The sequence below is a fragment of the Neovison vison genome, chromosome 1, assembly GCF_020171115.1.
Source record: "Neovison vison isolate M4711 chromosome 1, ASM_NN_V1, whole genome shotgun sequence".
Classification (NCBI taxonomy): domain Eukaryota; kingdom Metazoa; phylum Chordata; class Mammalia; order Carnivora; family Mustelidae; genus Neogale; species Neogale vison.
Genome location: NC_058091.1, coordinates 21875421 through 21896434, shown reverse-complemented (window position 1 = coordinate 21896434; position 21014 = coordinate 21875421). Strand labels below are relative to the sequence as shown.

At 42.8% G+C, this 21014-nt stretch overlaps 1 protein-coding gene across 1 annotated transcript in view; it reads right to left on the bottom strand.

The window, feature by feature from the left end:
* Positions 1–19063, bottom strand: part of SLC22A16 (solute carrier family 22 member 16) — a 41636-nt gene extending 22573 nt beyond the window's left edge. The window contains exons 1-2 of the mRNA XM_044236242.1: positions 18987–19063; positions 5406–5885 (exon numbers count right to left, since the gene is read on the bottom strand). Of these exons, the coding sequence (XP_044092177.1) occupies positions 5406–5885; positions 18987–19039 (533 nt within the window). The 5' untranslated portion in view covers positions 19040–19063. The remainder of the gene's footprint in view (positions 1–5405; positions 5886–18986) is intronic.
* Between the last annotated feature and the right edge of the window lie 1951 nt (positions 19064–21014).

Sequence of the window (21014 nt, the reverse complement as noted above, 5' to 3'; positions counted from 1 at the left end):
TTGGTGTTTCCAAACCCAAATCCTTGCCCCCTTTTTGGAGGGACCATTATCCTAATTTCAGCAACCATTAATTCCTTGTTTTTCATTCCATTTTACCATGTTTATAGACAGCCCAAAACAAGATAGGTTACTTTTGCTAGCTTTTGAACTTTCTATCATCAAATAGTACTGTACATCTTATTTTATGTCTTGCTTCTTTCACTCAATACCATTTTTGGAGATTCCTCTCTGTTGTTTGAGTGATGTTTCATCCATTGCATGGCCGCACAACCCACAGCAAGAAATACTGCCATACGTGTGTCTACAACATGGCTGAAGCATATCTGGGTTCCTTGCATGGCCAGGCTGGTAGCAACAATGCTGTAAGAGACTTCTGACGCACATACCCATGTGGACATGTGCAGGGGCATCTCCAAAGCCCAACCTCTAGGACATGTGAGTTGTGCACATCTCCAAATTTTCTGTATAATGAGAAATGATTCTTCAAAGTTTTCCTGATTTGCAGTCTTAATTTGCATTCACACCAGCAGGGCGAGAGATCCTATTACCCATTATCCTCACCAACACTTGGCATTACAAGACTTTCTACTTTTGACAACTGGTCAAAAATAAACAGTATGTTATAGATCATTGACACCCCTTTCATCTTTCCATTAGCTGTCTGGATTTTCTCTTTTATTAAGTGACTTCAAATCTTTTTCCCAGTTTTCTAGTGGGTTTGTCTATCTTTTTCCTATTGATATAAAGTCCTGTAAGTATCCTGGATTCTAATCTTTTAGTTATATGTAAAGCAAATATTCTCTCTCTTTTTCTCTCTCTCTAGCTTGTCTTAAATTCTAGTGAAGTCAAATTTATTCATTTTTTCCTTCATGGTTAGCACTTTTTACGTCTTAAAAAAAATCTTCCCTTCCTTCAATTAGGTTCTGAAAATGTTCTCCCCTATTATCTTTCTAAAGTTACATAGTTTTTCCTTTCACATATGGAACTTTAACCCTGGATTTTAATCCTTCTGATGTTTGTATTGTAAGGTGTGAGGAAGGGACACCAGTTCTATTTTCTTCTATATGGCTATACAGTTGTCCCAGTACCCTTATTATTCCTTTTCCTGCTGATGTGCGATGCCTCATCTGTTCCATAGTTATATCTATAATTGCACTACTCTGTATGGGGTCCCCTAAGGAACTATCAACTGTTTGTCTAATGATATATCTATTTATCTCAATGATTTGATTCTTGATGTCTGTCATTTTCTCCATAAAGAGTTTATATACTTTTTGATTTACCAAAAAAAGATTTATCCAAAAAAGATTTATCCTTATATATTTTATATTTTTAAGTTTTTACAATGGCATTTTTTAAACTTATTTTTTTTAATTGAAGCATAGTTGACATCTGTTACATTAGTATCAAGTGTACAACATAATGATTCAACAACTCTATACATTATGCTCTGCTCATCGCAAGGGTAGCTACCACCTGTCCCCACACAAGGCTATTACAATACCATTGATTATATTTCCTGTGCTCTACCTTTTGTCCCCATGACTTACTCATTCCATAACTGGAAGCCTGTATCTCCCACTTGTTCAGTTCACCCACCACCAGCACTGTCTCCCCTCTGGCAACCAACAGTTTGTTTTCTGTATTTATGGGTCTGGTCCTGCTTTTTGTTTATTTGTTTGTTCATCTGTTTTGTTTTTTAGATTCCACATGTAAGTGAAGTCATATGATATTTGACTTTCTGTGACTTTTTTTTTTTTTTTAAGATTTTATTTTATTTATTTGAGAGAGACAGTGAGAGAGAGCATGAGCGAGGAGAAGGTCAGAGGGAGAAGCAGACTCCCCATGGAGCTGGGAGCCTGACGTGGGACTCGATCCCAGGACTCCAGGATCACGCCCTGAGCCGGAGGCAGTCGTTTAACCAACTGCGCCACCCAGGCGTCCCTGACTTTCTGTGACTTATTTCACTTGGCATGATGCCCTCCAGGTCCATCCATGTTGCTGCAAATGGCTGGAATATTATTCACCCATGTAACATTATATATATATTACATATTATATTATAAGTTCTATTATTACATTTCATTATAATTAATATTACTTTTATTAATACTTATTATTTTATTTTGTATTATTAGTTATATATTTATTGTATATTTATATTTATTATATAGTACATATTTATATTTATATAATACTTATATAATTATTAATGTTAGGTCATATTATGCATTCTGTGTTATTAGCATATTGATACATTTTATTTCAATTTATTAATATATAATATATTGATAAATAAAATATATTGTATTAATATACTATTTATATATCACAACTTTTTATCCCTTCATCTATTAATGGACACTTAAGTTGCCTCCATATCTTGACTATTATAAATAATGCTACAGTAAACATAAGAATACATATATCTTTCCAAATTAGTGTTTCCATTTTCTTTGGGTAAATAGTCAGTGGTAGAATTACTGGATCATATGATATTCCTATTTTTAATTTTTTGAGAAACTTCCTTACTATTTTTCCACAGTGATTGCACCAATTTACATTCCCACTAATAGTGCACAAGGGTGACTTTTCTCCACAACTTCACCAACACTTGTTATTTCTTGTTTTTTTTTTAATTTATTTTAGCCATTTTGACAGGTGTATGGTGGTATCTCATTGTGGTTCTGATTTGCATTTAGTGATGTCGAGCATCTTCTCATGTCTGTTGGCCATCTGCATGTCTTCTGCCCATTTTTTTTCTTCTGCCTCTTTTTTAATCAGATTATTTTTCTGATGTTGAGTTGTATAAGTTCTTTGTAGCTTTTGAATACTAACCCCTTATGTGTATATCATTTGCAAATATCTTCTCCCATTCCATAGGCTACCTTTTCATTCTGTTGATGGTTTCCTTCACTATGCAAAAGCTTTTATTCTTGGGTAGCCCTGATAATTTATTTTTGTTTTTTATTTACCTCTCCTGAGGAGATATCGCTAGAAAAATGTTGCTAAGGCCAATGTCAAAGAGATTACTGCCTATGTTTCCTTCTATGCATTTCATGGTTTCAGTCTCATATTCAGGTTTTTAAGTCGTTTTGAACTTATTTTTGTGTATGATGTAAGAAGGTGGTCCAGTTCCATTTTTTTGCATGCAGCTGTTCAGTTTTCCCTGCACTATTTATTGAAAAGAGTGTCTTTTCCCCATCATATATTCTTGCCTCCTTTGTTAGGGATTAATTGACTGTGTAAGTTTGACTTCATTTCTGGACTCTGCAATGGCATTTAAAAATTTTTCTATTTACTCCTAGTAGATATAAACATAATTAATTTATATATATTGATAACATATCAAGCAACCTCATTAAATGTTCATTAATTCTAACAATTCATCTGCTGGATTTTCTTCATACACAATTATATGCTAAAAATAATGACTTTTTTTCTTCTTTCTGCTTGGGCATTTCTCTCTCCTTCTGTTTCTCCCTCTTTTTTCCTTCACTGTTTTGCTTTATAGTACTAGAATCTCCAGCACAAAACTAGGCAGAAGCAGTGTTTCATATATCTTTGTAGGTTCCTGATTCCAAAACAAAAGCTTTTGACATTTTACATTAAGATGTTCATGGTAGGTCTTTTTGTAGATACCTGTTATTAGATTAAGGACATTCTTCTACTTTTAGTTTTGTCATGAATTAATTTTGAAATTTAACAATTTTTTTCCTGCATTTACTGAGTTGCAAATATGAGTTTTGTCCTCTACTCTGTTAATGTAGTAAATTCCATTGATTAGTTTCTAATACCAAGTATATTTCAGACCTTACCCCTCCATCATCATGAATTTTAATCTCTCATATTTTCCATCTGTCTCTCTGATGTTTATTATTAATAATTTTTTTCTGAGCTCTCATCCATTTTATTCATTCTTTCTTTACTTGTATATAACAGGTTGTCACAACTACCAGGAATTTGTCAGTCACTTATTTTGGTCTGTATTTCTAGATGTTCGAAGCAGTTAATCTTCAATTTTATAACATTTTAAAATACAATTTCCAGGGGGTGCCTAGCTGGCTCCATTGGTGGAGCATGTGATTCTTGATCTTGAGGTCATGAGTTCAAGTACCATGTTGGGCAAAGAGTTTACTTTAAATAAATAAATAAATAAATTTAGTTAATTTTTCTCATTTTGTTAAAATACAATATCCAGATTTTTATCAATAATTTTAAGCTTGTCATCTATTCCTTTAAGAGCAGTGAACATAGTGGATTTTTAACCTACCCCTGACAATTCTAGTATTTGAAGTCTTTGTGCAGAAGGGCTGCTTTTGCTGCCTACTGCTTCTGCTGACTCTCACTCATGGTGCCTTCTGATCATGTGTTTTGGTTTTGACTGACCCCATTTCCACACCTTCCACACAACTACCAGGAAAGAAGTTACAGAAAAGAAGATTCTTAATCACAGAAACATAACTTCAGCCACCAAATAATAACTACACTCCACTTCCCTAATTTCATTATTCAAACAGCACCTCACAGGATGTGAGTGAGAAGTGGGGAGACCTGGGCACTCCTCCCTTTAGGCTTCCATAGACTCTCCCTCCATTGGCTTTCACTTCTAGTATGGCCCCAGCTACAACAAAGCCCTATACTTTTATTCTGGACATGTCTGTTGGCCCCATTAGACTAGTTCACGCCAACAGCAGGGATTTTGACCTAAGCTGCTGCCTTCAGGTTCCAGGGATCCAGCACATGCCTGTAGAATTCACAACTACGGGACCAAATAAATTCATCTCTGTGTATTAGCCCAGGTACTTAAAGCGTAGTCCATGTCCATAGGGAGGAGCTTTGCTTTATTTAAATGTTATGTACCCATTTTTATGTGTGTTTTTTTAAAGAAAATATGGCTAGTGTATCAAATCCACAATTTCACAGATAGTACTGCTTAGAACCAGGCTATATCTATTAAAAAGCAAGTATATTTAAACACACACACACACACACATATATATATATTATACATATTCAAGTAATAACAAGTATTTATTGAGTTGCTATATGTCCAAGGTAATTTTTCTGCATTAATTTTGCAATAACCCTTTGAAGTGAGTGCTATTATTTTCATCACCAGCTTACAAACTAGTTTCTGAAACTCAGGTCATACAATTTTCCCAGGGCTCATGGCTAGTAAGGTACAACCAGGATCTGAACCCAGGTCAGCTATCATCAGAACGCATGCTCTAACTACTAGGTTTTTTGTGTATCCCTAAATAACAGATCAGCAAAGAGGTAGGTATCTAGATAGGAGGTGTGAATATGACTAAAATTTTCAACATAATTTCCTGACCTCTAAGAAAACCAGATAGGAAAATGAGCCTTACACTGATGCAACAAACTTAAATACTTCATATTACCTGTCAGAAAAGTGGCCAAAAATCATCGCTCCCAGCAGGACTCCCACCATAAATACGGGCTGGACCATCTTTGCATACCATTCTCGGTTACAGACCAGATCCCACTGAGTCACCACGGTGCTGTCCCACTTGCTCTTGTCATAGATGTAGCCATCCATACAAGGAAAGCTACTCTTCTGGCCATTATAATCAGAGTTCAAAACAGAATTGTCATCCCTCCGGAATCGGTGACAACTTGTCAGTTCCCAGACCTCACCATTCTGCAGCTGCACTATAATCTGATCTTTATGGCCTGTGAAAAACAGGATCCAGATGTCCTCCAATCTCCAAATAGAGATATTGCCAAAAAGAACCTGACTCACGTTGCCTGGAGGCCTGCAAGTATGGTAGGGGGACACTGTCAGGAACACAGATGCCAAGTAGTGGATACCACAAGAGATGTTCTGGAAGGCACATATAAAATAGAGGAATTTCTGAAATCTGTAAAGAGAAAAAAAGCAAGTTACTATATCTGGCCTACAGGTTCAAAAAGACTGTAAGTAAATACGAAGGGTATTCATCACATTTAGCTTAATATATATACAGATGGATAAATACAGAAATGTTTCCATACATACATGTGTTATTTGTTATCATATATACATAACTCTGTTAGGTGAACCCACAAGTAATGACATTGAGACAGGGAACTAAAGGGACCCCATGAAAAACTACTTTTCCTGCTTCTAGTCTTGCTAGGACCTACACCCCACCCCTTACACATGCCTTACAGAACAGATAATGCATGTCCTCCTTATAAAGGCCAAGGAGTTCATGATTTCTTTGGAGACTTCCAGTATAGTAGATAGCATCTAAGGAGTGACCACGTGGAGTCATAAAGAATGTTTTCCAAGACCACGAACTCATCAAGACCCCTGGCTGCAAGGCATAAGTGACTTATGGGGGACAACTAAACACTCATCTTTGTTCCCAGATATCTGAGAAGATGCTGCACCAGACCATCCCCAATAAAAACCCCGGACTCCAAGCAAAGATGAAACTCATTCTCCTTTCCTTTCTGACTTTTCCAGAGACTGTCTATATCTGCTCTCTCTATGTCTTCAATAAACCTTGCTCTCATTTCCTCTTGGCTCACATTTGATTTCTAGCCTGTGCAAAGCCAAGGACTCTCCTGGTTGATCCTGCAGGACATCCTCTGGGTTCTCAAACCTGGCCAATCCGCATCAACATCCCAATAGCAGCACGCACACCCAGTGCCCAGATTTTGTTTTCTAAATACCATTTCTTCATTAAAAGGAGCCAGGAAAAATGGCTGATTTGAGGACAGAACAGGAAAAATTAAAAATATGGCTAAAGCATCTTATAGAATCAGAAAGTAAAGAGGCATGTAAAAATAAAAAAAGGTTGGGGGCATGTCACAGGGACACAGGAATCAATCTGAAAAAGCTCACAATTTGAGCAACGAAATAAATAGCATGGTATATCCCAAGGTATAAAATAAATCTACAAGTCTATGATGTTTTGTTTAATTTTATGTGTCAACAAGAATGGGCTAAGCCCAAATACCCGGTAAACATTATTTCTGGATGTGTCTGTGAGATTAACATTTGAATACGTAGATGGAGTAAAGGAGATTACTCCCACTGGTGGGTGGGCATGCTGATCCCACTGAGGGCCTGACTACAGCAAAAGGTGGAGGAAGGGCAAATTCATTCTCTCTGCTGGGGCCGAGACATCCATCTTCTCCTATCCTTGAACATTGGAATTCCTGGTTCTCAGGGTTTTGGACTCAGACCCAAACAGGGAAAGTGAAGGACTCCATAAAAACCTGCCTTTTGCTCCTTTTCCTGCTTCTATTCCTTTTTTTTTTTAAAGATTTTATTCATTTATTTGACAGAGGGAAAGAGATCACAAGTAGGCACAGAGGCAGGTAGAGAGAGGGGGGGGATGCAGGCTCCCAGCCGAGCAGAAAGCCCAATGTGGGGCTTCATCCCAGGACCCTGATATCATACCTGAGCCAAAGGCAGAGGCCCAACCCACTGAGCCACCCAGGCACCCCCTTGCTTCTATTCTTGCTAGGGCCTACTTTATACATGCCTCAGAAGGCAAACAGTAGGTCCTCCTTGTAAGGAACACAGAGTTAATGGTTTCTTTAGAATAGATAATATCCAAGGAAGAACCAGGTGAGAATGACCAACCAGATGAAGCTGTTATAGGTGTATTTCAGACCACCAGTGCTAAACATCCATCTCAACGCCAAGGTCCCTTCCTCTAAGGAATAACACCTGGGCTTTCGTCTCCATACTAACTTGTTCCTGGATGCCTAAGAGGACATGTACACCAGACCACGAGACTCAGTAAAAACCCCTGAACCCTGACCAAAGACGAGATTTCCTCCTTTCCTTTCTGAGTCTCCCAGAAGTTCTGTCTATACTCTCTCTATACTTTCAATAAATAAACTCTGCTTTCTCCTCCCACTGGCTCAGATTTCTATCCTGTGCACAGTCAGGGACTCTCTTGGCTGGTCCTGTGGGACTCCTGGGTCCTCAGACCCAGCCTGGTAGCAACTAGACCATGACTTACATCATCAGCCCCCCGATTTTCAGGCCTTTAGTTGGACCTCACAAGTACAACACCGGCTATCCTGGATCCCAGCCTCCAGACAGCACATTGTGCGACTCCATAACTGTGTAAGTCAATTCCTATAATACATCTCTCATCTGTATCTGTCCATATATCCTATTTGTCCTGTTTCTCTAGGGGAACTTGATGAATACAGATTTTGGTACTAAACATAGTTCTAAACAGAACAAAATTTAAAAAATGAACTTTCTGGGGACAACCTGGGTAGCTAAGTTGGTTAAGCAACTGCCTTTGGCTCAAGTCATGATCCTGGAGACCTGGGATTGAGTCCTGGATCAAGCTCCCTGCTCTGCAGGGAGTCTGCTTTTCCCTTTGCCTCTCCCCCTTCTCATGCTCTCTCTCTCTCTCTTTTTCAACTAAATAAATAAATAGATAAATAAATATTTTATATGAATTTTACTATCTTAGATGCCTCCTATGACTGGAGTCATGCAATAGTTATTCTTTTTGTGTCTGGCTTATTTTACTTAGCAAAATGTCCTCAAGGTTCATCCATATTGCTGTGTATTGCAGAATTTCCTTCTTTCTTTTAAGGCTGAATAGTATTCCACTGTAGGGTACACACCACATTTTCCTTACCCACTCATTTGTGGATACACACGGAGGTTGTTTCCACATCTTAGCTATTGTGACTAGGGCTGCCCATGGGATACCCATAACCATGGAAGGGCTAATATCTCTTTGATATCCTGTTTTCAATTCTTTTAAACATATACCCAGAAGTGGGGTTGCTGGATCATATGGTGGTTCTATTTTTTAATTTTTTGTGGAACCTCCATACTGTTTTCCTAGGCGGCTACACTAGTTTGCATTCCCAATGGCAGCACACAAGTGTTCCAACTTCTCCACATCCTCACCAACATGTGTTGTCCTTTGTTCGTTTGTTTGTTTGTTTTTTAATAATAGCCACCCTGACAGGTATAAGGTGATATCTCATTGTGCTTTTGATTTGCATTTCCCTGTGATTAATGATAAAGGAAGTTTTTTCATACACCTACTGACTATTTGCATATTTTCCTTGGAGAAGTGTCTATTCAAGTCATAGGCCCATTTTTTAAAATCAGGTTATTAATTATTTGGTTAGAAGTTGTATCCATTCCTTATTTTTTGGAAATTTGCTCCCTATCAGATATATGGTTTGGAAATATTTTCTCCCATTTTGTAGGTGGCCTTTCTATTCTGTTGACTGTTTGCTTGTTGTGAGAAAGCTTTTTGGTTTGATGTAGCCCCATTGGTTTATTTTTGGTTTTTGTTGCCTGTGCTTTTGATGTCATACCTATGAAATCAGTGCCAACATCATTGTCAGGAAGCTTTCCTGTCTTCTACTAGGAGCTTTACTGCTTCAGGTCTCATGCTTAAGTCTTTAAACACAGCCTTCTCTCTTCCAGCTTGCACCAATGGCGCAACTCACAGGAGTTCCTAAAGTCAGAGGATGGAGTAAAAGACTTGGGCCTGACTTTACAGATGGTTCCACACCATATGCAGGCACTGCCCGAAAGTGGACAGCTGAAGTACGATAGCCCCTCCCTGGTACAGGCCTGAAGAATAGTCGTGAAGGGAAACCCTTACAGTGAACAGAACTTCGAGCAATGCACCTAGTTACACTTCGCTTGGAAGGAGAAATAGCCAGACATGTGATCATATATCAACACGTAAGCTGTGGCGGATGGTTTAGCTGGATGGTCAGAACTTGGAGGGCACATGATCAAAAAGTGGGCGTCAAATAAATTTGAAGAGGAGGTATGTGGGCAGACCTCTAGGAAGAGGCGAGAAATGTGAAGATATTGGTGTCCCATGTGAATGCTCACCAAAGGGATTATTAAAATCCTCCTCAAGCAGATAGCATGATCCATTCTGCAGGTACTAGCTGGCCTCTTTCCCAAGCCATCCTGTCATTGCCCACTGGGCTCATGAACAAAGTGGTTATGGAGGCAGGGACACAGGTCATGCACAGGCTCTGCATCTCGGTGAGCTGATCTGGCTCAGACACCACTGAGGACCACATGTGCCAGCAGCAGAGACCAACACTGAGCCCCAGTATGGCACCGCTACTGGGGTGAATGTCTGCTTACTGTGCGGAACCATGTGGGCAACACTTTGTCCTGACTAGAACAGACACTGGTTATAGACTTGCCTTCCGTGCACAATGCTTCGGCCAAAACTACAATACTTACAGAATGCTCTATCCACCACTGGGGTATCTCACGCAGCATTGCTTATGATGAAAAAACTCACTTCACAGCAGAAGAAATATGGCAGCGGGCCCCTGCTGATACCACTTACTGACCTTACCACGTTCCCTACTATCCTGAACGGTGGACTCGCCTTTTGAAGACTCAATTACAAAGCCAGCTGGGTGGCAACAACATGCAGGGCTAAGACGAGATTCTCTAGAAAGCTGTGTATGCTCTGAATCAAGCTCCGATATATGGTGCTATTTCTCACACACATGAGTCTAGGAATCAAGGGGTGGAAATGAGAGTTACACCACTCACTGTCACACCTAAGGACCTGTTAACAAAATTGTTGCTTCCTGTTCCCACATCCTTATGCTCTGCTAGCCAAAGATCTTAGCTCCAGAGGGAAGAATGTTTCCACCAGGAGACACAACAATGATGCCACTGAACTGGAAACAAAGACTGCTGCCGTCAGAGCACATCGAAGCTAAATGGCGCTGTTGACGTACGTGATCTTCCTCTTCCTGCCTACTTCTCAGAGCTGCCCACCCACCTGGTCCTGGAGCTCCCCCTCCCTGGAAGGTACTTCCAACCATCCTTTAGCTCCCTTGTTCTCAAACTTTTTGTTCTCAGGAGGCCTTAAATTCTTAGAAATCTTGAGGATCCCAAGGGCCTTGTCTTTATGTGAGTTGCCAGTATGTATTAGAAATTAAAATGGAGAACACTTTAAATATTTATTCACCCGCTCAAACCTATTAATAAGCCCATTTCATGTTAACACTAAAGAACATACAGCTATAGTTTTCAAAACAAAATGAAACAAAATTAGTAAGAAGAATGGTGGCATTTTGCATTGAAAACTTATAAAAATGGGGCACCTGGCTGGCTTAGTCGGTGGAGCGTGTGACTCTGGATCTTGGGGTTGTGAGTCTGAGCCCCACATTGGGTGTGGAAGTTGCTTAAAAATAAAATCTCCAACACCCCCCTATACACACACACCACTTAGATTAAAAGAAGATCCTAGTTTCTCCAGTCAGTGGCTGCATTCCATCTGATCCATTTTTACACTTCCACTAGCCTCTGGAAGTCTATTGTATCTTCATGAAAAATGAGAGTAAAGATGGCAGCTAATGTCTCTGTGTTACCATGACAGCGGTTTGGACCTTGCAGACCCCGAGATGGCACAGGGCACATTGTGAGAATTGCTGGCCTTGCCTGTTCCCCCTGTGGTATTTTCTCTCCACTCTTCTCATCCCCCACAAATGAAACACCGGTCATTCATTTACTCATGTTCTCTCCCATTGCTTTCTTTCTCTTCTCTGGCCACGACAGACAGCTTAAGTGCACTCCTGTTCTTTATGTTGAGTTTTTAGAGAACACCAGGTGAATGTTTTCTATTTCTCTACCAAATCAATAACAATAAAAGGCCCATAATAGGTTGAAAGAAAGTCCCATAAAGGTAGAAACTGTAATGCAGCCACTTTCGAATCTCCTATAGCACCTTGCCTGGTGTGTAGTGTGGTGTCTGTAGAATGTCCCAGCATCCCTCAGGGTTCAAGTAAACAGCACTGAGGTTAATGTGTCCTCAATGCCTCTGGTAAAGAGAGGTGCTCAAGAGGCCAGTGTATAAAGAATTTTGAGAAAGTATTTTTTTAGCTGGGTTCTTCATCAGCAAAAAAAAAAAAAAAAAAAAAAGAGTGTGTGCATGTGTGTGCAGAGATGTATAAAATGAACATATATGGATATATAATATTTATATACTGAATTAACACCTTGTGCATATTGAAATAAAAATTCACATATATATTTACTTGTATACACATGTTCATATGTAAAATGGGTGTTTTCTGTGGTACTCCAAAAGATCATCTTGGCCCACTACGTGGTGGACACCCCACTCTGAAGGCTATCACAAGCTGGCAAGGCTAAGCAAAGTCGCAGAAGTGGTGATGTGAAGTCAGCAAGAAGGCAACCCCCCAAGTCCTCAGGGACGACTGCCAAGATGGTACGTGGCATCCTCACTTCTCATAGAACCCCACATAGATTAAAAAAAAAAAAAAAGTAAGATGGAATCAACTTAGTGGGTAGTAGCTATCAGGACGCCACACGCCGGAGCGGCCACAGTTTCAAAATTCAACTCTGAATCTGGCACTGGCCCCGGCAGCTAGTTCAGAAGAGAAAAACACAAAGCTAAAGTAAGCCAGAATCAAGTGACTTTTTTGTAGTAGCAGAAAGGGAGGGAGAACACACAGATACTATTCTCAGGGTCTCTGGGGGATGGGCAACCAAGAGAAGAGCCTAGAGCCCCAAAGCTTGAGTGCTTGGGGCTAGAGGGGAGCCAACTCTGTTTTTCCAGAAAACGTGCCCCTGCTCAAAGAAAGACTATCAGAAATCTGCCTCACCGAGTCCACACAGAGGGACTGGATAGGAACAGCAGGCTGGAAAGACAAGCCTGACCTGTTGAGACTCAAAAGATCCCGAGAGGCTAAGACCATAGCTTGAAAGGGTAATGTGGGAGCCCCTCAGCCCTCCAGGTCACTAACCTCAAGGATCAGGTTCCTAGATGTCACGTAGAGTCCTAGGGTCAAGGCTCTGCCCTTGGCCTGCACACACTGAGCTACCTATGAGCACCTGGCAATGCTGGTGGGTCACCGGCTCCCAGGCAACAGACTGATGAATTCAGGAGGTTTTTCCTCCCTCCCTGGCAATCTCTCAGGAAGCATTTCCCAGCCTGTTAAGGATGATCACTAGCTAAAAGGGGCCTATTCGAGAATCCCATCTGAGTGTTTCTGTTTCTGTCAGGCAGATTCTAGATGGGTCTGTTCTTGCACAACAGAGGTTTCTCGTTTCCCTCCCTGCCCCTGTTTATACCTGTAGCTCGCTATGTGCATAACACTTTATTCGGCCTTGTCCTGGTCACTGGGTATTGGCTCACACACTTTAGCACCTGGGCTGGTACCTAAATAGTTTCATCCCCTAGAATGCTTCCACCATTGAAAAGTTCACATTCCACTGACCGTCACCTCCCCCTTCCCAGCTCCTCTAGTCCTTCCCGTTGACCCCATTCCCAGCACCAACCAGGTGCCCAGTCTTCGGAACCCACCAGCTTCTCTAGTTCATTGCTGCCTTCCTGGTTTGAACTCCTTCCCCTGGCAGCCTGAACCCCACAGTCAACACTCGAAATCCCTACACACACACACACACACACACACACACCCTGGCAGGCCTCTGAAGTTAGGATTTGTCTTCTCCCACCCCTAGTGACTGTGTTTCAGGAGGTCTGAGGTAGGATCCAGAGCTCTATATAAGATTGAAAAGTTTCGGGACCCCTGGGTGGCTCAGTTGGTTGGACGACTGCCTTCGGCTCAGGGCGTGATCCTGGAGTCCCGGGATCGAGTCCCGCATCAGGCTTCCAGCTCCATGGGGAGTCTGCTTCGCTCTCTGACCTTCTCCTCGCTCATGCTCTCTCTCACTGTCTCTCTCTCTCAAATAAATAAATAAAATCTTTAAAAAAAAAAAAAAAAGACTGAAAAGTTTCCTAAGAGATCTTGATATGGATGAGAAACACTACCCTAGGAAATCAAATTCTCTGGCTGAACAACCTGTTGATCCAAGGTTTGACATCCGAAATACTTAATAACTCTCGTGGAGCCACTGGAACTCTCACAAACAGCCTGTGAGGCATAATGTGTTATAACTACTTTGCGATTCTGTTTGGCAGCTGACCACAGGCACACTCAGCAACAGAGTGATTCCTCTCCCCAGTATGCACCCAACAGAATGCGGGTACAAACTCCTGCCTTTACAACATGCCTTCTGTTCTGCAAAGTGACCTCCCTAATATCTGAACTCCTTAGCATGCCATAAAAAAACGTTCTTGGGGATGATTGTGAACTTATGTCTCCCCTTCCTTCCCTCACCCTCATACTACACCTTAAAAGATGTAGACAAGACAAACTACATGTGATAAGCCCAACCTGGAGACAATCTAGATGTCTACTAACAGCAGATGAATAAATCATGGAATATTCATGCCACGACACACTGTCCACCAGTGGAAATCAACAAAGTACTGTGACATACAATATGGGTGAATCTCCCATATATGATGTTGAACAAAAGAAGCCAGACCAAAAGTACCTGATTTTTTACTCTATTTATATACAATTTGGAAACAGGTGAAACTAGGGGTACCTGGGTGCCTCAGCTGGTTAAGTATCTGCCTTCAGCTCAGGTCATGAACCCAGGGTTCTGGGATTGAGCCTCACATCAGGCTCCCTGCCTCTCCCTCTCCATCTGTGCTCACACACACACACTCTCTCTCTCTCTCAAATAAATAAATAAAATCTTTAGAATCAGGCAAAACTCGCCTATGGCAGCAGATGAGGACAGTAGTGAGTGGGGGCGGGGGAGTGCTTGGGAGAGGGTGTGATAATGGGTGGTCTGGCGGTGGTACTTCATGGTAATTCATCAGGTTGTAGATTACAGTGTATACTTTTCTGTGTATATGTAATATATCAGCTTAAACATTTTATATCTACAAGCCTCAGAGAGTGGGAAAAGGAGTCACCAACGCCCTGCTGAGGCACGATTGGAATGGGTACCAAGTCACACCCAGTCTGTCCACCTGGTGCCTACCAGATGGATTTCAGCCCTGAATGGCCACCCAATCCATGCTGACAAGGAGGCATCTTGTTGAGCAATACATTATTTATCCAAATGCCTAGTTAATGTCTCAACCCAGAAATTCCATGCGGAACTCAGAACACTCTCAAATAGATCCCAGCCCCAAGCCTGCCCCAGCTGGAGCGTGTAACTGTTTCTGAGTTTCAGACACCATCATCTACACAAAGCAGAAATATGGGGCATGGGGTGGAAGGCCGAGAGGGCCTTCCCACTTCTCCTCCATAAGCAAGAGGTCCCGTCAATCCCACCTGTTAAAACTGTCTAGTCCTGGGGCACCTGGGTGGCTCAGTGGGTTAAGCCTCTGCCTTAGGCTCAGGTCATGATCCCAGGATCCTGGTATCAAGCCCCACATCAGGCTCTCTGCTCAGCAGGGAGCCTGCTTCCTCTTCTCTCTCTGTCTGCCTCTCTGCCTACTTCTGATCTCTCTCTGTGTCAAATAAATAAATAAAATCTTAAAAAAAAAAGCAAAAACAAAAAACAACAACAAAAAAAAACTGTATAGTCCTCCCTGTTCACATCCCCCCACTCCCCCACCTCAGTCCAGACCCTCCTTATCTCCCCTGGGCTCTTCCCTAGGTCTTCTCTGGGCTCTGCCCAAACTCCCACCCTTCCAAGGCACCTTCCATTCTGCAAGGTGACCTTCCTAACACCTGAACTCCATAGCATGCCACACAAAAACGTTCTTGGGGATGATTGTGAGCTTACCTCTCCCCTTCCTTCTCTCAGCCTCATACTTCCTAATCCAGAAATAACAAACCACCTAGGAGTCTCTGAACAGTCCAAGCTAGTTCACATAACTACACATTCTATGTGCCAGAAAGATCCAGAGTATCCTTTCAATTCAAACTTCCCTTTCCCTGTTGCAAGAAGAACTTCTTAAAAAAAACAAGACCCTACTTCCCTAGGCATCTAGCATTGTGACATATCACTATCACCCTTACAAAGACTGTTGTGCATCAGGTGTTATCCATGGGCCCAACCTAAGGCCCCTGCAGGATAATACTAACAGATACAGCACACCACCGTGTTCACAGCTAGAGAGACACACTAATGGAAAAACAATCATACAGACACAATGGGCAGAAAACCCAGAAGCCAAGGAAAACAAAGATGACCAGAACCCCTAGAAAATGGATCTCTATAATTTGGGTGACAGGTGAAGAAATGACTGTCAGTCCTAGATTTATATTATTCTGTACAAAGAAGCCTAATGGGTGGCAGCCCAGTGTGGTTAACAGTAGGGACTCCAGAGCCAGACTGCCAAGCTTTGAATCTTGTGTCTGTTACTTACAAACTCCTTAAGCTTACTCATTAAACTTTCTCTGCCTCAGTTTCCTTACCTGAAAAATGGGTTGTTCTGGGATTGAAGACAGTTAATACGTGTACAGCATTATGGCACACTGTCAGTGCATAGAAGAGCTAACTATGACGTTCCTGAGGCAAAGTCAAAAGGGAAGAACCTAAACAGCTTCAGATACTGGGGGAAAAAAAAAAGGCAAAACAAAACTACCTATGCCCACAGATGTAAATCAGCTATAGGCTCCCCATTCCCACGGTGATATTTCAAATCCTTTCTCTCCTTAAATCAAGACAACTTGGGCATCCACGTTCTCCGTCTATCCCAACATAGATGCCTGAGTGTGATTCCTCAATTCCCTCTCACCCGGGCCATAAGTCCAAATTTATGCAATTTCAGTTATGGCTGCAGGACAAGACCTGGAATGGCTTTTTAATTCTTAAGTGCCCTGCTTTCCTCTCTTAAAGGTGATTAGGATTGTGCTTCCTCACCCTAGAAATGACTATGAGAAATGAAAGATCATTAGGGTTCTCTACTTAACATTGTCACTAGGTTTCCTTAAAAGAAGGCTAATAACAAAACACAATGACTTCCCTTTCTATTTAAAAACAATAAGGAGTATATTAAAGCAAATATCAGAGAAAACGGGGTGTCCTGTGCTCTAGTCACACTGTTTTTTGTTTTTTGGGGTTTTTTTACCTTCTTCCATAAGCTTGTTACCCTTACCTTGCTACATGCTGCTTTTACAAGCCAACTGTTCCCACCAGGATGAGGACCCAGGTAACAATAACAGCCATGCCTTACTGAGAACATCCTGAATGTTAAAACTTTGACGTACATGACTGTGGCCGGCTAAGAGTTGTCTCCCCCAATCCATTCTCCTCTTCTCCCACCATGCAGAGCTTCATCTGACCCATGTGGGTGAGGACAATGAGGGCAGATGCTTCAAGCGCAGAGGGAGAGGCCCCATGCTGTGGATGACAGACCTGCCTCAGCCACTTGGGTCCCTGGATGATCCCGCGGGACAGAACCTACCCTGAACAATTACTGGAGAGGGACAAACTTCCAACTGAGGGGTCTCTTTGGTAGCCAAACACCAACTGATATAATGACCCAAGTTAATCCCTAAAATACAGAGGGAGAGAATGGTATTAGTACCTCTTACCTCATAGGGCTACTACAAGGATGAATGAGAGGCTGCCCGTGGAACCCTTGAAATAAATATCTAGAGTGCTATTATTATCGCCATTCTACAGATGAGGACATAGTTAGTAAAACACTCACAACCAGAGAGTTAGCATGTGGTAGAGCCAGGCCTGGAATTCAGACATCCAACCCCAGAGTTGAGCTTGTAACCCCCCTGCTGTTCTGCTTCAAGAAAGATAAAACAATATAATGTATAAAGACCCTGTAGAGCCCTGGGGTTGGTATTTGTTGTGCTCAGGAGAGCATCACAGTTGACAGCCTGGGCTGTGGAAGCTGATGGACATCTGGTGACATCCAACCCTACCCTCCGATTACTAGATCCGAGAGGGAGGCACAAAGCCCAGCTTTCACCTGTGTAAAATGAGGGATGCCACCAATCTCGGGGAGCTGTGGTGAAGACTGCAGGTAACAGGTGCAAAGAGGTTCTGACACAGCAGAACAGGAGGAAGCGGAAGACAACTGGGGCCTCTTGCCCCTCCGCCCACCACTTAACCCCCTTTTTGGGGGCTGGACACAGAAAAATAACCAGCTTCTGTACAGCATCCAACTTGGAGAGCAGGACTGTGTCATCTCCTCTCTACAAGCCCGGGAGGGAGGTAAGGCAGGAATGACTGTGATTCCTGTTCTGGGGATAGGAAACTGAGGCACAGTATTCCCAGAATCATACTAGAAGTAAGAGGCAGGCCAGGATTCCAACTCCACTCCAGTCTCCAATGGTCAAGCTGTATGGCTGCGGACCCGGCAGCCTCTCCTCCCGAAAACTTTCTGGGTCAGACAGAGGAGCGTTTCTCCATGAACGAGTGAATGAAATATTTTAATGTCTTAATTAATTTTACAAATGAAAGGAGGTTGTCAAGTGGCTCCATGTGGGTCCCAGTGTAGGGTGTCTGTGGGTCCCTGGCCACACCAGCCTCAGTTTCCCAGTCATTAAGGATGCAAACACTTTCTCTGCAAGGGCATCAGACTAAGCATTGTGTGCAACCACCCGACACAATGTACGTGGCACTTGTTAGGTTTCTATAAATGGTAACAAAATCTGACTAACGGTTGTTCCTGGGGCACTCCCTGCCAGGTACAGAGGGAGACCCTATAGGGCCGAGCTGGACAGCCGCTCGTCTGGGAAAGTGAAAGAGGAGCCGGTTTGGCGGACCAGAGAAACCGGCCGCCAGGGACAGGCAGACACTGCTCTACTAGGGTGACCGGGCGTCTCCGGCCGGGCCTGGGGACTCCCGCTCCCGTAGAGGACGCTTGCCGGGTCCCACCTGTCGCAGCAGGCGGGCCGGCCGGGGCCTGCACTCACCACCCCCACGGCCAGCCCCGGGGCCCCTCTGCTCACTGTAGAGGAGGTCCCGGCACCAGAGTCCGAGAAGACAAGTCCAGGTCAGAGTCAGCAGTCTGGACGCGGGTCTTCCGACTTCCCCACGAGAGCAGGAGGACAGGTTTTCGGATCGCTAGCGCCGCGCGAGAACCCCACCGCAACGGAAAGAAACAGACCCCACCGGCGCCTCCTCCACGTGGCTCCCGCTCCCCTCAGCCAGTCGTCCCTCCTCCTCCCCACCCCCGGCTCCCTACCTGCCAAAGTGCCCCACGCGGTCAAAAATCGGCTCCAAATTGTGGGACCGCATGGTGCCGCCGTGCACTGCGCTCCCAAGTTGGACACTCCGAGCTTGCCGAGCGCCGGGGACCGCAGGCACCGCGCCCCGCCCCGCCCCTCTCCGCCCCGCCCCAGCCAGCCACGCCCCGGGGGGCCAGCCGGGCAGTCTGTGTCCCCCGCGCGCCACAGGGTGCGGGCAGCGCGCATGGGGCCCGGCTGGCTTCCTTGCTCCTCCGCGCTGTGGTCCCAGGGGCACACCGTCACACCCGCTTCCTCCCCGCCTCCCGGTCCGACCCTCCGCACACACCCCATCCTACTGTTCGCCTCTCTTTCGAGGTCCACGCAGTGCCAAGGCAGGAAGACAGTCCAAGGCAGGAATGCGCAAGCCTGGGTTAGGTTTGGGGGCTGCAAAGACCTAACATCTTTGAAAAGAGGGGCCTTCCAAGCTTGGCTCTCAAACTTGAGGGCGGAAGGGTGTACTGCAGAACTTGGCTTTTCTTTGAACTTTCTGGACTACACTCTTGACCGCTTTCTCTGAGAAGGTCAACCGTTTGAGCGCCAGGACAGAGTCCCCAAGAGCAGAGCCTGAAGAATGGACTGTGATGACCCTGAGAAGTGACAGGATTTGGCAGACCATATTCAAGCTTTTATGTTTCCCCAAGAGCAGAGGAACTCTCTGTGTAGAGACTCAAGCAGAATAGTAGCAATAAGAAACTTGTACTCAAACAGGATTTGAAAAACAGGAAAGCCCACTCCCAAATTACTTCACTCACCTACTGGTATATTCTAGATACCTCTCCTCTGACAGTTGCGGTTTTTGAGAAATTGTATTTTCAATCTATTTATGTTTTTCAGTGATCAGAAGTGGTATTTCTTATTTTAATGAAATCAAATTCATAAATATTTTCCTTTAGAACTTGTGATTTTTGTAATTTGTTTTAAAAGTTTTGCTTTATCATGAGGTTACAAAAATATTGTTATATTTTCTTCTAAAAATTTTAGCTTTCGGCTTTTCTCATTTAGGTCTTAAATGCACCAGAAGAGATTGTTTGGTGTAAGATGGCAATCCATTTGGTTAAGTGACTGCCTTTGGCTCAGGTCATGATCTCCCAGGATCAAGTCCTGCATCAGGTTCCCGGCTCAGCTGGGAATCTGCTTCTCCTTCTGACCTTCCCCCTCTTGTATTCTCTCTCTTTCAAATAAATAAATGAATAGATCTTTTAAAAAGAGAGAGAGAGAGAGAGAGATCCAATTTTGGGTTTTTTCTATGCATATAAAAAATTGTCCCAGCCCCATTTATTGAATATGCTACCCTTTTCTCTGCATTGCCACCTCAACATCTATAGTTTCTTTATAGTGTGGGTTTGTTCTGGGCTCTCTGAATCTGTTCCATAGATCTATTTCCTTTTCCCTGTGCCCAAGTGTCTTTATTATTATAGTTTTATACAATCTGCTCCAATCAATCTTTTACTACTACTCCAAAAGAGCTCTAATGAAAGCACCATAATCTCCATGTTGCCAAATCCAATGGCCAATTCTCAGTCCTTATTTTATTTAATGCTAATTGTAAAGAAAAATTTTTAAAGGTATTTTTTAAAGGTATCATCATGACTCACATAAAAATATAAAATGAACAAGTCGGTAACTTTATTCATTAATTAGCAAGGAAACCAATAAGATATTATATTCTGTTCAAAGAAGAATTCAACAACCCTGCCATATAAACACAGTAAGAAATGCTAGTACGAATCTACAAATAGATGCAGAAATGGTCTATCCACCAGGCAACTGTATCTAACCAACTCCACCAATGCATCAATTACATTCCAATAAACACAATTCATTTCTATAGACAAGAATCATTTGCAATATTGTCATTTTTCTATAACTTACAGGGTCACAAAATAGTTCAAAAATAATGAAACATGAGGATAACCCCAAAGAGCATTCCACATTTGATCTTAGCCAAAAGGCCAAGAATGATCCAAAGAGCATTCAAAAAAAAA